Here is a 16,117-nt window from a genome sequence, read left to right on the forward strand (position 1 = left end):
TTATAAATCAGAAAGTTTATCACCTTACCTTTTCGCAGACTGCTCAAAACAAAATACACTAAAACATTCTAATCCGAGCACAGCACAGGTCTACAATCTATGGTAATCACCAGCATTGGAAAATCAAAGGACTAATTCCCAGCCAATTGTACTGACCAACACTATTGTAACAGAGGGAGAATCTAGGACTTTTTCAAGCTCAGGTAATTACTTGTGAGCACAACCAGTTATAGGAAGTGAAGGAAAATAAACTCTAGAAATTCTAGATGGTGAGAAAAAAAAGGTGAAAAATTTCACTCCTGAGCTTGAGAACAATTGACAACATACAAATAAACAAAGCCTCAAACAGACATACATAAAAGTACCAGCCCTGTTTCCCTCTCCCTCTCTCCCTCTCTCACACACACTCATACACTCAGAGACAATTGTAGGATGAACATATTAGTGCTGCTGTGACATATATCCACATAACAAATCTTTGCACAGGTATTCACATTTCACTGAATTTCCTTTCTAATACTCATAAAGTTCAAAAAAAAAAAGGTATCTGAGAAACAAGACAGATTGGCTAGAAGTTAAGTAATACTTCACTGAAAAAGTGGGATTGTTGGGTAAGCCACAGATAGAAAAGACGAGAGAACTTTCAGAACACCACAGAATGCTATCATATTTCTAAAATGTCAAGAAGAATCAAACTTATTTTTGACAAACTAAAGAGAAGGAATTAATGTATCCTCTAACCTGTGTGGCAAAGTTAAAACTGAAGTAATGCATTCAAGAACTAGGAAAAGAAAGCAAGGATGAAAGTGGCCATTATGTTTTCACAGATCACTACACATAAAATACCTTTTTACTATATCTTCTCCGTTCCAGCATGGCAGTCCGTCACCAGCCGCTAATTCATTAGCACAAAGTTGATCAGCCAGGCCTCCATAGAATGTCCTGTACAGTCGAAGGCTGTTGATAAATTCTCTGAATGGAAAAAACAAAGAAAACAATTAAACCCAAAAATCCATAATAAATGCCAATATGAATAGCATAATTTGTTATGCATAGTGTTTAGAATGTAACTTTTAAATTTTTCTCTACTTATTTTCATATATTTTCAATACTTTTCTAACAAGACAAAAACTACATTTTCTAAAAAATGTATTCAAATTTATTCTTTACATAGAAGTTTTCACTGGGTATGAACTTTATATAACTCCAGGTCCAAGAAGCTGTGAATAGTATATGCATACGCACACACACACACACACAACACCACTTCAGCTTCCCTAAAAGCCCTCATTAGCTACTGGCATTTAAACCACAGTGATATTAACTAATTTCTTTTCCATATAGAAATGTCAGAGGCTTATAACAAGCTGACTGATTGCTCACTGATTAAAGGTTTAGTAGACTTGGGTGATTTTCCCATGTGGGGCTTCTCTTTGGGGTCTAAGAACATCAGATAATATGTCTTTACTAAATATGAGAGAACCCAGGTATGTAACACACTTCAGAAGCATGAAAATAAAAGTTATTGGAGGGAGTAATATTTAATACATTTATTAAGTTTTTTCCCTCTCATACTATCGGGTTGGCCAAAAAGATCGTTTGGATTTTTCCTGTAAAACCTGAACGAACTTTTTGGCCAACCCAATATTTCCCCTTCCACCGTCAATTATGGAAAGGGAAAATTCAACAAAAAAGCAGTTTTTCAATTTAGAAATCCAAGACTTTGGAGTTTTAAAACCAAGGCTTTGAGGTCTCAAGAACTTGAGTTTTAGCATGTCAAAAGACCAAGTCCTTAAGACTTTAGCTCTGAACTTTTAAACATAAACAATTGTTTTGGGGAAAAAGAAAAGAAAAGCCACTAGCCTGATCCAGAGGAAATGCCCCCTCTGGACTAAAAGGCAGGGAGAGGAGATGGAAACGTTGGCAGAAAAGCAAACGTCAGAAATTCGTGGGATGAGTAATTTAAATATAGCAATTATGAAACTGCATTCTCCATTGATACCTTTAAAATGATTTCTTTAAAAATGAAATTAAAGAGCAGGGGTGTCTATAAATTATAGCTGGAATAAACAATTTTTAAAAATTAAATCTAATTTTGACAGCACTAATGCTCAACCATTTCAACTTGTAATTCTCTCTCTTATTGGTTTTCAAAGAACTAACTGTAGAAACTGCTGGAGTTGTAAATAACCACTACTCTGTTGGAAGGATAAATATAACTTTCAAATATGTAAGATCTGCAACCATAGAGAAGATCAGAAGTTCCCATGGCAAGTGGCCGGTGAGTATTTAATCAAATTTTTAGCAAAGTTTGACCGGACAAGTGATAATAAAATGGTTGCAGGAAGCACAAATCTCTAACCCACGCTCAATCAAAAAAAAAAAAAAAAAAAGATGATGCTTTATTTTCTCACTAGCACAGTTAAATGCTTATCTATATTTTATCGATTTCCTCTTCTAGAAAATAAGTCTCTCCTTGATGGCTGTGTTCCACTAACTGGAATGCATGAACAAACATCAATTCTCATGCTGCAGCTACGAAAACATAATTGATGAAATTGACTGGTTCTTTCTTAGAGAGGTGGGGTTTAATGAACAGGAAGATGTATGGCTCCTGTCCTGAATTCTATTCACTATAAATGACCACATGTTTGGAATCAAAGAACCTTTTAGAAATGAAGAGGCCTGGCACAAATGGCTGCAAATGTTGAGAACTTCAAATTGATCATGTAAAACTGAATAGATAATTTTTGGTCCCCAAACCTCCTACTTCACTCTTGGTAAATGGTGCCTTTGTTTCATTTCTCCCTTCACAACCAATCGATCATAAGGGGGAAAGTTCACATCGTTCTTTCAGTTCCCTTTCCCAACGCTACTGCCATTGCCTTAGGTCAAGCCTTGATCATCTTTCTCTGGAATTACTGTACCAGGAGAGCATACCTCCCATCGGTTCCTTTAACCATCACCTCCCATCCTCCATGAGAGCCACCTATAGAAATTCAAATCTGGTAGTCCACAGATTATGCCACGTACTTGCTTAAAGTCATCAAGGGCTCTCTATTCTCTACAGCATGAAACCCAAACTTCTTAGAAAGCTACATAAGGTACCCTCTCATCTCAATTTCAGCAACAACCCAAACCACACTTTCGGGTTCCACAAAAGTGAGATGCTTGCTGTCCTCCAAACTTACTTCCCGGCCTTTGCCTGCATTCTCTCTGAAAGGATAGTCTCCTCGAAGATTTCCACTCATTCCATAAACCATCGGCTATCAATTATTTGTCACAAAATACTAAACACTATGGAGTGCCAAAATCTGTGTTGGCGCTAGGGATTCATAGCTAAAGAAAACAGTCCCTGACTTCTAAGAATGCACATTCTGGGAAAAATCCACAATAATAATACAGTATTAATAAGTAGTGTCACATTTGAAGACAAAGAAAGAAACAGGAAATAAGATAACATATCAGTGTTCCATGCAAAAAAAAAAACACAAACCAAGAAGCAAACAACAACAACAAAAATCCAGGATAAACAAAGGTAAAGAGGGACATTGTGTATTCAGATACTCATACAGTTAGGTTAGCTAGTAAGGAGTGTGCTTATGGGAATCACAGTCAAAGGCAGGACGAGGCCAGATTATAATCAGCCTTGTTGATCATCATAAGATGTTTCAGTTTTATTCAGGTGGTGAGAGCCATTAATTTTTCCAGCAAGCAAGTGACATCGTCATCATCGCAGTATTGTGGAAACAGAAAAGCAGTGAGGTCACTTAGGGGAGTATAAGCAAGTCCAGAGCGAGACGTATGAGGATGGGGAAAAAAAACCTTCCAGTCAACGCCAGGAAAATGATAGATTTGAAAACCATTAGGAATCTAGAATTGACAGGTAAAGCAAAGGTTTTAAGATGACTTCTAATTGTCTTCCCCTCCCCAATCAGGTGAACTACACTTTGACGGTAGCTTTGTCTTTGTGACTTGCCCTGGGTTCTAGTCATGTACGCAGAAGTGATGTTTGTTCCCTCCAGGCTTAAGCTTTAAGGACCAACGTGGCTTTGCCAGCTTCTGCTTCCCTCTCCCCTGATGGCAGGCAATGTTTCAGATGGCAGCTGCTCTGTAACTCTGAGGCTTAAAGCCAGAGAAACCGCAACTTGAGCAGTAGCCCTGCTGGTCTGAAATGGGCATTGGTTGGGAACCAGAACAATTTTTTTGGTTCCAAACCAATGATAGGTTGAGGTGTTTTGCTACCACGTCACAACCTAGTCTCTCTTAATTGATACAAAGCTAAGAAAAACAAATGAATAACTGATGGATCATAAATTCTGAAAAGAAGAGAGGGGAAGGATTATGGAAAACAGAGTGGTTAGCTTTGGAGCAAATTCCCTGAGACTAAAAGAATGGAAGAAAGTCCCCGTGAATGTTGAAATAAGGTTTGATTTGTGAGGATAGAAATTGAGCAGAGAACGTACTTTGGAACTCTATAATTCTGTGTGTGGCAGTTTTGAGGTCACAGGAATGAAGACTAGTGTTGCAAAAAAGTGGTCGCGTTGAAGGACCAGGAGATCTATACTGGATATAGAAAAATAATAATCATAATTGAATTGGTAAGAAATGAAGGGCTCAAATAACTAGAAGCCATAGTGAGGTTAGAAACACTGACCTGCTGCCACAGCTCCAGTGAATGTTGATCATGAGAAAAGAATCCATACTTCAGTTCCCAGCTTATGCTCAGCCTACTTTAAAAAAAAAAAAATGCACCAGGTCCTCCTTTTCCAGTTGTACATGAAATGTCACAACGAATAAAACATTATATTCTTTGGATGATTCAAAATTTAAGTTGCTGGAAGGGTGACTCTATCCATACATTTATTTTTCTACAGTCATGAGAATATTTCCAGTTAAAATTAGGAGAAAAATAAATTCAAGATGTTAGAGCGTCCAGATAATTAACCTTGAGGAGCTGTGTTACGTACATATTGTTTGTTCATCTTGGTCTTAAGACAGCTCAAGAACACAGAAATCAAACATTATTAAGAGTAACACTCCAAAAATATTTTGTAAAGAGGAAAACATGTTTGCCAGAATATTTATTCAAAGCCTATATGTCAGAGCCACATGCGAATTTATAATTTCTCATTTGGGATTACAACAGTCTAACAAATGATTTCTCTGACTAGGTCTGCCCTCCCATCTTCCCTTCAATGCATGCCCCAAGTTCTTACCAGAATTCGCTCCAGAAAACAGCCATAACACTTTCCTCCTTTAAAATCCTAAGCATTCAGGTAAAATGTCTTACCGTGGCTCATCATCTCTCTACTCTTTGCCCCTTAGTTGCCCTGACAGTCCCCCTTCCCTCCAGTCTCACACCCCAGCCAAAACCACACACTCATATTGCCTAAGAAATCTCTAAGATGCCACCTTTTCTTCTCCCCAGAATGGCCTTCCCTCCCACTTCTCCCTGTCAACCATCTACCCATCCTTCAAAATCCAGCTTTGTCCTCATCTCCTCCCTAACTCCTTGCCTGACCAGCCTGTGACGCTTCTGTTGGTCTATCCATTTCTCACGCCACACTTGCCATCTGTTTTATAGCCCTGGTTATCTGGTATTATATTTTGCTGTCTGTATATCTGCCTCCCTGATTAAAGGGTGCATTCTCTAAAGACAAGAGCCATGTCTGCTTTATATCCCCTGGGTCTGGACCACAGTGTGGTACCCCACAGGCACCTAACAAATTCTTGTTGAATTGGCCCCAGATGCAGTGTTAGTTTTTAACAACTTCCAGAATTAGACGTTTCTACAATGAAATACAATTTTCAAAAACGATAATGATAATTTAAAGTCCTTAAAGAACACAGCTGACTTGGGGAACTTTAAATTACGGGACCCACTCCTAGATTGTGAAGCTATATCAGAAAGACCTTCCTAGAAAATGGAAGGAATCTCAAGGGCAGGACTACAAGCTGTGCCGGATTCTACTAAACAGGTTGAAGGCAGATTCTATATTATATATAGAACATATATAGAGACTATATATATATATATATATTCTTATGGAGAGAATATAGAAGATCTCACATAAAAACCGAATGATCTTTTGGGCCAACCCAATACATATGTGTTGCTGAAGTTAACATGTAGTGACACATTAACATTTAGTCACACTGTGGTGTAAGATAGCCATTATAATTAATATATCACAGGTATACTACATTATAAAGACAAGTTAGAAAGAGCCTTAAAGATGATCTGATCCAGTAGTGCTCTGTCCTAAATGCACTCTATCATCACCAAGGAAACATAAACTGTATGCCTAGATTCCTCCCTCAGACATTCAGATTTTGTGCTCGGGGTAGGAACCAGGGACCTGTGTTTTTCTGAAAGCTTCCTACAGGATACTAATGTGCAGCCTCTTATTTTATAACTAAGGAAAGTTAAAACCAAAGAAGTGGAAGGACTTGTGAGAAGTGACTAAGTTAGTTATTTAGTCAAGCATTTAGTTAATGCAGACCTTGACATCGTTGTTTCATTAATTAATAAAAATGCCATCACTTGGATATTTGACAAACCAAAGTTGAATGACTCTTTATAGAAAAGAATATTTCTCTCTGTTTTTAAAATTTTACAGAAATAATCACGCTTTTCACAGAACACAGTTGTAGACTGGTAGACAGATAGAAAACAGATACATCAGTTCTTCCTGCCAAAATCTGCACTTAGAAAGTAACATGTTTAGACAGGATTTATCTGTATCTCTTTACCAATTTGAAAGATCTGGTGCAGGAAGCAGGCAGTGGAGAAAATTCTGATCTCTGGCTAATGAACAGCTTTGCACACTGTGCTAGCACAGGAAAGAGGAAAAAGGCTGGAACACAATTGCTCATTCATAGCTTCCAGCCTTGCTTGCCCTGAGCCGACTGACTGGAGAGGAACATGGACCAACATAGTTAGTGCTTCCTTGCTTCCCATGCCCTGGAGGCCTGCAGTGCCAGAAAGTCTCCTGATCTGTCACGTGGCAAAAAAAAAAAAAAAAAAGGGATAGAAAAGAAAAAGAAAGAAAGGAAATGCAATTCACCCTGAAGTAATCATTTCTAGTTTGGTTGACACAGGAATGTCCAGTTACTACTCTAAAACCAAGTGACACTTTCGACTGGCTTTACCATTATCATTTGACTTTAATCATTTTTAATAACAAAAGTAACATATCTTTTGGTGAACAGTTAAATAACTAAAAGGCACATGAAGTTCATATCTGTCCCTCCACAGTGTTTCTCCATCCTCCCTCCTGAGGTAACAAATGTTAACAGCCTGGGGTGCTTTCTTCAGTTTCTTCTATGTGCACCCTAACATAACCAAAAACAGACAGACAGAGACAGAGATGGTTTGGTTTTACAAAACTAGGGTCAAGCTATACACGTACATGCAATTGGCTCTTCTCACTTGACAATATATCATGAACCCTTTTCAGGTTAATAAATCTAGGAGTTACTTATTTTTATACAGATGTATAATATTCCAAAACCTGGATATAGCAACTCTAGCATAATTTATTAAAATAGCCCACTAAGCCAATTTTTACTTTTTAATTTATAAGGCTGACACGTTTCTCATACGTATGGTTTAAAGGGTGACAACGGCGTGTTTCAAACTTTGCTGATTTTCTAGAGAGCTGTTTTCACTTAAGCATATGGCTCCAATCTACATTTGATTTTGCATTTCATTTCATGAGACGTTGCTGGAAACAGCTATGTTCAAAAGTCATACCTCTCAGTCTTAGGTCTTCATCTAGTGGGCATTTGTTTCAATTTTAAAACATTTATCAACTGTTACATAGAACACTTCCTTGCCTTTTTTCCCTTGAACGTGATATAAAAGACTATTTCTAACTTTGAGCAAAGCTGATTATCTGGAAAAATGTTGGAGAAGAAACTGATTTTCGAATGGAACTTTTCTCTGTGGAATGTTTCAGACCACACGTTTCTGTATTTAATGATATATATTGATTTTTTCAGCCCTCACATCAGTCCACACATAATACAGAAACCAAATTAAAAGCAGTGCCTCTCACACACTGTTTGAAAATATCTGTAGAACAAAGGTCAAATGTGCAGTTTGCTGGTTAATGGCCTGAGGCAGAGTTAAGGTTAATATGGCACTAATGAACAGGCTCAAACCTGTGGACGTGTCTGACCACGGTTGTCAAACAGGAGACATTTAAAGTGTCAGTCTCCTGTCCCGCAGAGGAAATACATAATCACATGTTTCTGGGTAAGGGCTATTTTCTCTGGCAATTCTGAATCTATATTTCATCATTTAACTTAATTCTCAACGAAGTCATTCTATTTGACAAAATATTTGTATAGATCTTGAGAAGGGATTTCTAAAGATTTCTTTAGATTTCTGTTCTATGGCAATAATGGTTCTCGTTGTAAATGCTTGAAAATAATTAAATACATGCAGGCAGATGGGCTATAGGGAGACTGAAATCTAGCTTCTTGGTCCCTTTCTATACAGGCTTCATGATTCCTGGAGAGATGCGGGGAGAGGGTGAGTGTAGCACTAAGAAGCAACGCAATAAATGGTACCAGGGAGTTTTATCACAGATGGAAATGTGTTTCAAGCACATTGCATTCATATTTGATTACAAAAGAAAATACTGTTTTTTTCTAAAAGCGTAACTCATAAAGTCTGCTCTCTGAACCCACTGCTCAGGATGGAAGCTGTGACCTCAGAACCAGCACTATTCTCCTAAAGAAGGATTTTCTTTCTTCTGACTAAATGATTCCAGGTTTTTCCCTCCTGGTAGGAAGTCTTCTTGTTCATGAGATGGGTTCCCTTCCTTCACAGATTTACTGTGCTTTCTCAACAGAGCTGAAGGTGTTAAGATGGGCAGTAGACTGGGGTGGGGGCACAGGGAAAATGATGGGAAAAAGCACTGAAAACATGCTAACATCCTCCCATCCTCTGCAGAGGATTCTTTTCCAACAGGTGCTGTGTGCTTAAGGCTCCCTAGTGGTGATTTTATACCAGCCCTGAGCTGGACATTCATGACCATCTATACAATTAGTATAGACTCTTCTATTCTCACTTTTCAATATCCCTCAAACCCAACACATTACCATTTAATGTCCCAGTAAGAAGCACCCTTTCTGAAAGCATCCTCCTCTAAAAGAGTGATTTAAACCTGATGTCAAAACCAGGTTTTCAAAACAAGCTCTCACCTCATTTTCCCATGTTGTAAAAAAGTACCTCACAAAGCACCGACTCTGTTCTCCATTAAAAAGGACTTTAAACAAAGACCTTAACTCATTTATAAAAATAAGCACAGAACCAAACATCCAATATTTAAACAAATCAGATAGTATTAAACTGAGCATCCTTCCCAAAGGAGGTGTGATGTTCTCTCCTACCTCATAACTTTGTTCATTTTCATAAAAATATGAAATTATTTGTTCAGTTATACTAGTTTCGGGAAGCATGCTATTAATCTTCCAATAGAAAAAAGTGTCTAGGACCTGACTGGGTCAAGACCAATGAGAAGGTTTAGCCAAACAGAATATTTGCAAATCTAATGATTCTAATATAGGTCATTTATACAAAGAAACATTATAGCTGTATTTTGAGATTCAGGATTTTAGGTCAAATCTTGAATGTTACTCTCTTTTTTGCAGTAAGATATTTTCTGTGGTTGCTAACATTTTAACTACAAACTCCATGACTTAGGGGATAAGAAAACATTCTGGACAATATTTTCTTCTCTCAGCATCAGAACATTAATGAACTACTTTCACTTTGATAGTCTGCCAATAAATGGGCTTCCTTCTCATTCCTTCTTTTCTTTTTTTTTAATTTAATGACTTCAGTCAGATATACCTGGTTACCTCCATCCACAAACTTGTCTAACTGATAGACAATATATGCCTGGTACAAATTATTCTCATTTGCATTTTCACTTACTGTATACCTCTCAATGCATATATTTGTGTTCCTGGAGTCTGATATTAAGACAGGCTTTAGGGTCAAGAAATGTATAGTTAACCAGGTTCAAAGAAAATGAGTTCTTTTAGTCTTCAATTATATTCCTATTATTCTACTAATTCTCATTTTGGAAAAAAATTACTCTTGAATATCATATGTAAACCAGGTATTATTGTATGCCCAACTTCTGAAAGGTGGCATAGAATATTGCTGACCAGGGTTAAACAATACATCATTATTATACATAATCACATTTACCCAATTATGACATCTAAAATACTGTCCCTCACATCTCACAAACCATGCTGTGACAAATAAACCAGAAATTTTCTTTAAAAAAAAATAAAATACTGTCCCTATAATCAGAATTAAAGTAATTCCGTGCTTCCATTATGATTATTCATATGTACTTTGTGTACATAAGGCTTAGCTTACATTGGAAAAGGTAAGACAAACCAAATACAGTAAAGATTATAAATCCTTTGGATTCACTCAGTTTGCAGGACCCCAAAGTTGCAGTGTTGCATGTCTAACAAGATTCTTGCTGAAGGAGGGTCAAACCAACACAGCCAAGGGAGCACCTTAGACTGTTAATCTTCAAAAATCATCAAACAGAATCAATCAATTAGAAGAAAATTTGACCTGCAAGTCTGTAAGTCTATGAATATGGGCCTAAACGAAAAGAATTATCCCAAAACTACCTTAAAACTTTCATCAGTTGCACTTCTAAGCAAAAGATTCCACATGTGATTTTGGAGACCATGGTATGGCCTGGAAATGGTTGACATAAATTTGTATCTTGAAGGTGAGAAAAATCATAAAAAGCAGAGCCTCTGTTCAATGATATAATCTACTCTAGAAACACATTTCTTCTATTTTGAGCACAATTATGGAGAAATGGGCAGCTTTGTTATTTCTATTCAATATACAACTGGATAAAAAAATATGAATCTCTCTTGATTCCACCTGCTCCCCATTTTTCACTCTTATCTGTATGCATGATTTGGACACTTCAAATGCCAATGATAGATTTAAAATGATGGAATATTCTTTGCAACAGAAAACCAAGAGAAAGAAAGTGCTTGGTACTCTTGCTGTAGGTGAAGCACTCACGATGCTTCTAAGTACAATTACTTTTGCTACTTTAGTAAAAGAAATGAGCCTCACTCATCATCCTGATGTAGGCCCCATAGATTCTGCTAAAAATTCTGAAGTATCTTTTATACACTTCTATAAAAATCATCAATTTCAATACGACACATATTTAAAATCCTCCTCATGGCTTAAAAAATTTGAGTGAAAAAAATGTGAGCTGAATTCGGGGTTCTTTTCAACTTTGCAGATGTTCACTGACTTTCCAAAGGAAAATGGATAAAAGATTCACTTTTTGTGAGAAGGAAGGAAGGGAGGGAGGGAGGGAGGAAGGTTGCTTTCAGGTATATTAGACAGGGATAATTGCATTCACAGTTTGGTTTTCTTGATGGGGGATATCTTGAGCCATATAAATGAGGTAACCCTATAGTCATGATTATAAATACTATTGAAAACCTTCTATGCTCATCTGGCAAAGCTGCTGTTTACTGGGAAACAGAAGGTTTTTGGAGAACCAGTTAGAAAAATGTACAAATTAAAGGACATTTTTCCTATGACTGAGAAATATATTTTATTATTCTTTCTGTAATGAGAAATTTGGGGAGATTTTGACTCACATTAACTTAAATTTGACAGTCTCAGTATCACGGATGTCGCAAATTAACTTGAGGTCCAGAGCATTATGGACCATCGATGTAAATAACTTGAAGAATTTAGAATAAATCTCATATTCCCTGATATAAGCCTATCCTCATCTAAGCAAGCAAGCTATGAAAGCGCTAATCGCAGACACTGATAACCACATACATTTGCTTTCTGTCGTTTTCAATAATCGTTACCATCAAAACAAAAAGCCAGCAGCATGCACTGGACGCCGAACCTCTAAGACCATCACAATTTCAACTTCGAGTTTATACCAAGTACTTGGTATAACACAAATACTGTAGAATATTAGCTTAATTGCCCATTGTTTGGATTTAGTTTCAGATATTTCATGAAATGGTCATTAATTTTTTCCACGAACATCTAGAAAATAAGAGCAAACACAGTTTCAAGTCCTTTGTTTATGAACTTTCTTGTTCTGCGAAGTTTTTATCAGATTCTCAGTGGGATACGTGACCCACAAAAGGTTAAGCACCACTAGCCTAAACTTTTGCCACATGTTTGCTCTGCCTCCTGGCATTCCTTCTTCCTGTGTGCCTGGGTTTTGACCCATGGGGTCCTGCCCTGCATTATTCATGTAGGGCTTGACGCTAGCCTGCCTTGCGCTCACGTTTTCTTAGCCCTGCTCTGGCCTGGCCTCTGGCCCCTCATCCAAAGCCTCACCTTGGCCTGCCCTGCCCTAGGTGCCCTCACTGCCACCACTCACTAAGCACTGTTTTAAATTAAACAGAAATGTCCTCATTGAAGGGAACATGGCCTTTATTTTAGTAAATTAAACGTACAGATAATAAATAACAACGGCACCTCAAAGAAGCACTAACTTCCTTTTCGGAAACAGATTGGAAATTGCTTTCTCCAGCCCTACAAATGATATTAAATTTTTCTCAAGGAGTTGACTTTTCCCTGACCCATGGATATTTTCATCCGCTGAGTATGCGTATACACAATTCATTAAGCCCAGTCTATCAATACGGATTTACCCATGTAAACAAATACATTTACCCAAACACACGCACATCAAGAATTTTAAAAATTGTGGTTTCAATAAAGTATTTTACTAAATAAGGTTTAACAACGTAGCTATGAATTCATGTATTTTAAGCCAACTGATTCTACTTAATATGAACCTTTTGAGCTATCTTGGCAGTCATCCTAAATAATGTTAACTGTTCTTCATTCAGTATATGTTTAAAGATTTTTCCTATTGTAATTTAATTATTTTTAACCACATCACTGTGTTCTCCTGTGAGGTACAGGGTAACAATTAGTTTGCTTTCATAGACAGACCCATTCTGAATAAGAATGAGGCCCTGACTCATTCCTCTCCTTAAACTATGCAATTTCAAGTGTCCTCTTTAGTTCCCATCCTCAATAAATAAAATTCTTCATGTTCCAAGTGGTAAAATTTTCATCCAATTCAAGATTTAATAATCACATTAGAATAAAATGGAACTTCCCGTTGATACAATATCCCAAAGAAGTTCTGAGGAGAAAACTGAGAGAAACAAAAACTCATAAAACAAGTTAAATTATGTTTCGTTTCCAACATTGAAAATCTATTATTTCTAAAAATTCTCCTTTCCCCACCTTCACGTCAAAATCACCTCTGACGTTAAAAACATTTTACTTTTACTGAAACCTAAGTCTTTATTACCCCAATACACACTCACGCATACAGCCCACCCCTTAATCAGCATATTCTTAAATGAGAGGCTAGGCTAATTGGAATGCTAGCTGGAGAACAGATGGGGCACTGATGTTGAGACTCTCTCTTAATTTATTGTCCTGGGGTTTTCCTAATTACCCACTTAACTGGCACAGCCACACCGCTTTGAAATAATAATGTACAGCTAATTATCACTGATTTAAGCTTGCTAATAGCTTACTCTTACCAGCTAAGTTCAAGCAATCAAGCAGAGAGCAGGAACTGCCATAGGGAAAGCACTCTGCCTGGGCTGGTTTAGACTATGAGGGCAGTGTCCTTTACAGCTGTGTTGACTAGGTTTCTGCCCCAAACTAAGGCTAAATCATGATGCTTTGCTAGATGTTTAAAGCCTTTTCCTTGCCTTTCTCAACTTTCGGAGACCTTTGTAACTGGTATGTATCAATCAGTCCAAGCCTCCAATCAGCTCGTTACCATCATGCTACATACATGGGAAAAACTGGGTAGACTGAATAAGTACATCTCCAAAATGTGATTAAAATAATAATAAACTACAGTTTAGCTCCTTTTTCCAGACTCTATCTACAAGTTTAGCACAACCCTTAGATCCAGAGACAGATTTTAATATGTAAATTTCCTTCTTCAAATTTTACAAATAGGAGAAGAAGGCAATGCGTTCAACAGAAAGGTTCCCTATGAATTCAGAAAAAGTGGGAGAAAAAACACAAAAAAGAAGGAACTTAGGACTATATAGAGAAATATCTATATTTATGATAGGAGACTATACTTCTGCCTTAGTTTACACTTATTCTGCATCTATTTTAGGAACTTCTTCAGACATCTCTAGGTCAGATTTCCTAGAGGCAGTGTCTGACACAGCAATGTGGACGCAGGTGACTCACTGACGGATGCTCGTAAGAGAGAGGTAGTGAGGGAAGCCAGATAGAGTGGGGAGGAAGAGGTTAAGCAGTGATGTTGTCTCACCTTCAGCCAGATTCCACAAGGAGTGCTGCAGTGTGAATGTCACCACATACTCGGTCCTACCACCTTGAGCAAGGGGCGAGCCCCGTAGGCTCCTGTGTCAGTCAGTCATTGCCTGCAAGCTGCCACCGACGGGGTGAGGTAGGTGGGAGTTTACCCCCCTCACCCATGTGGATGAGATGGTGTTACAGCCACTCTCCAGGATGGGCCCCAGTCATCTTTCCCTTCCTGCCTCTGTGCAGTCCCCCTCCACACTGAATAGAACTGACTTATATAACTTTTAGGATATTGCAAAAGTGACAGTGTGGGACTTCGGAGGCTGGATCATTATAAGAAACTACAGCTTCTCCCTTGCTTTCTCTCGGATTGCTTACACTGAGGGAAACCGGCCACAATGTGGTGAGAAAACTCAAGCAGTCCTATGGAGAGGTCATTGTGACAAGAAACCAAGGCCTCCTGCCAACAGCCATGTGAGTGAGCTATCTTGGAAGATGATACTCCAGCTCCACTAAAGCCGTCAAATGACTATGGCCCCAGTTGACTTCTTGACAGCAATCTCCCCGAGACCCTGAGCCAAAACCCCACAGCTAAGCAGCTCCCAAATTCCTGATCCACAGAAAGTTACATAATAAATGCTTATTTTTGCTTTAAGCCACTAAGTTTTGGAATGATTTGTTAGGTAGCAATAGATAATAAACACAGAAGGCTCCTATCTGTTGAGGTCAATTCCCCAGATAATAAGGCAGCTGTGCGTTAGCAGCCAAGACACAGCAACCAAGAAGCAGACAAAATGGACAGGTAAAGGGATGCAAGCAGGGCGCCAGCAACATCAACTACCTTAGTTACCTTTCACATTAAATGTTTCCATTAAACCCTTCGTACTCCTTAATACAGTGTCATGCCATGAACTTAATGATGACTTGGACATTTACAGTTTTAAAAAATGTATCTGGCAACACCTTGAAATTCTAGGCCTAGTGAAAATATTCTTCAAAAGTGAAGATATGTTCAGACAAACAATAGCTGAGAAAACTCATCACTAGTAATAAGCAATGAAAGATGTACTAAGGCTAAAGCAAAGATTCTAGATGAACACACAGAAATAAATTTTAAAAAGTACAAGAATAAAATAGGTAATTATAGGTAAATATTGACTACTTAAAGACAACAATAACAGTAATGTCTTGGGGGTTGCTAAAATGTTGGTAGAAGTAAGATTTGTTGACAAAAATAGCACAAAAGCTAGGAAGAGAGTAATAGAGTGAAACTGTTTTGAGGTACTTATATTGTTCAATAAAGTGGTAAAACTTTTAATTTAAAGTAGATGGTAAAAAATTTAAAGTGCATATTTTAATCTCTATGATAGCCATTGAGAATACTGAAGAAACACAAATCTAAAAAGCTTTGAAGATAAAAAAATAATAAATACCAGCTAAACTCAAAAGGCGGCAAGAAAGGAGGAATTAAAAAAATGGTATAAAGGGATAACAAAGAACAAGATGGTAGCCTTAAACCCAACTACTATTTCAGTATATCATATATCACTGTAAAACACTGTAGAACCAACCTAAAATTGAGTCATTTATGTCAAGGACAAAATGAAGATGGTCAACGTAGGTGCATAAAGGAAACCTAACCTAACCTTACAGGAATTCACAGCTCTTCTCAGAAACTGGCGGAGGACACCAGCCAATCCCCAAACACCAAGTCTGTCCATGCCATCTCTGGACTTCCTATTCTCCTAA

The 16,117-nt window shown here is 37.7% G+C and overlaps 1 protein-coding gene across 1 annotated transcript in view; it reads right to left on the reverse strand.

Moving 5' to 3' along the window:
- The window catches only part of GPC5 (glypican 5), a 1,376,579-nt gene that overhangs the window by 1,072,791 nt on the left and 287,671 nt on the right, over positions 1 to 16,117 (reverse strand). Inside the window, exon 5 of the mRNA XM_004283463.3 lies at positions 847 to 972. Coding sequence (XP_004283511.1) covers positions 847 to 972 — 126 coding nt within the window. The remainder of the gene's footprint in view (positions 1 to 846; positions 973 to 16,117) is intronic.

The sequence above is a fragment of the Orcinus orca genome, chromosome 18 (genome assembly GCF_937001465.1).
Source record: "Orcinus orca chromosome 18, mOrcOrc1.1, whole genome shotgun sequence".
Classification (NCBI taxonomy): Eukaryota; Metazoa; Chordata; class Mammalia; order Artiodactyla; family Delphinidae; genus Orcinus; species Orcinus orca.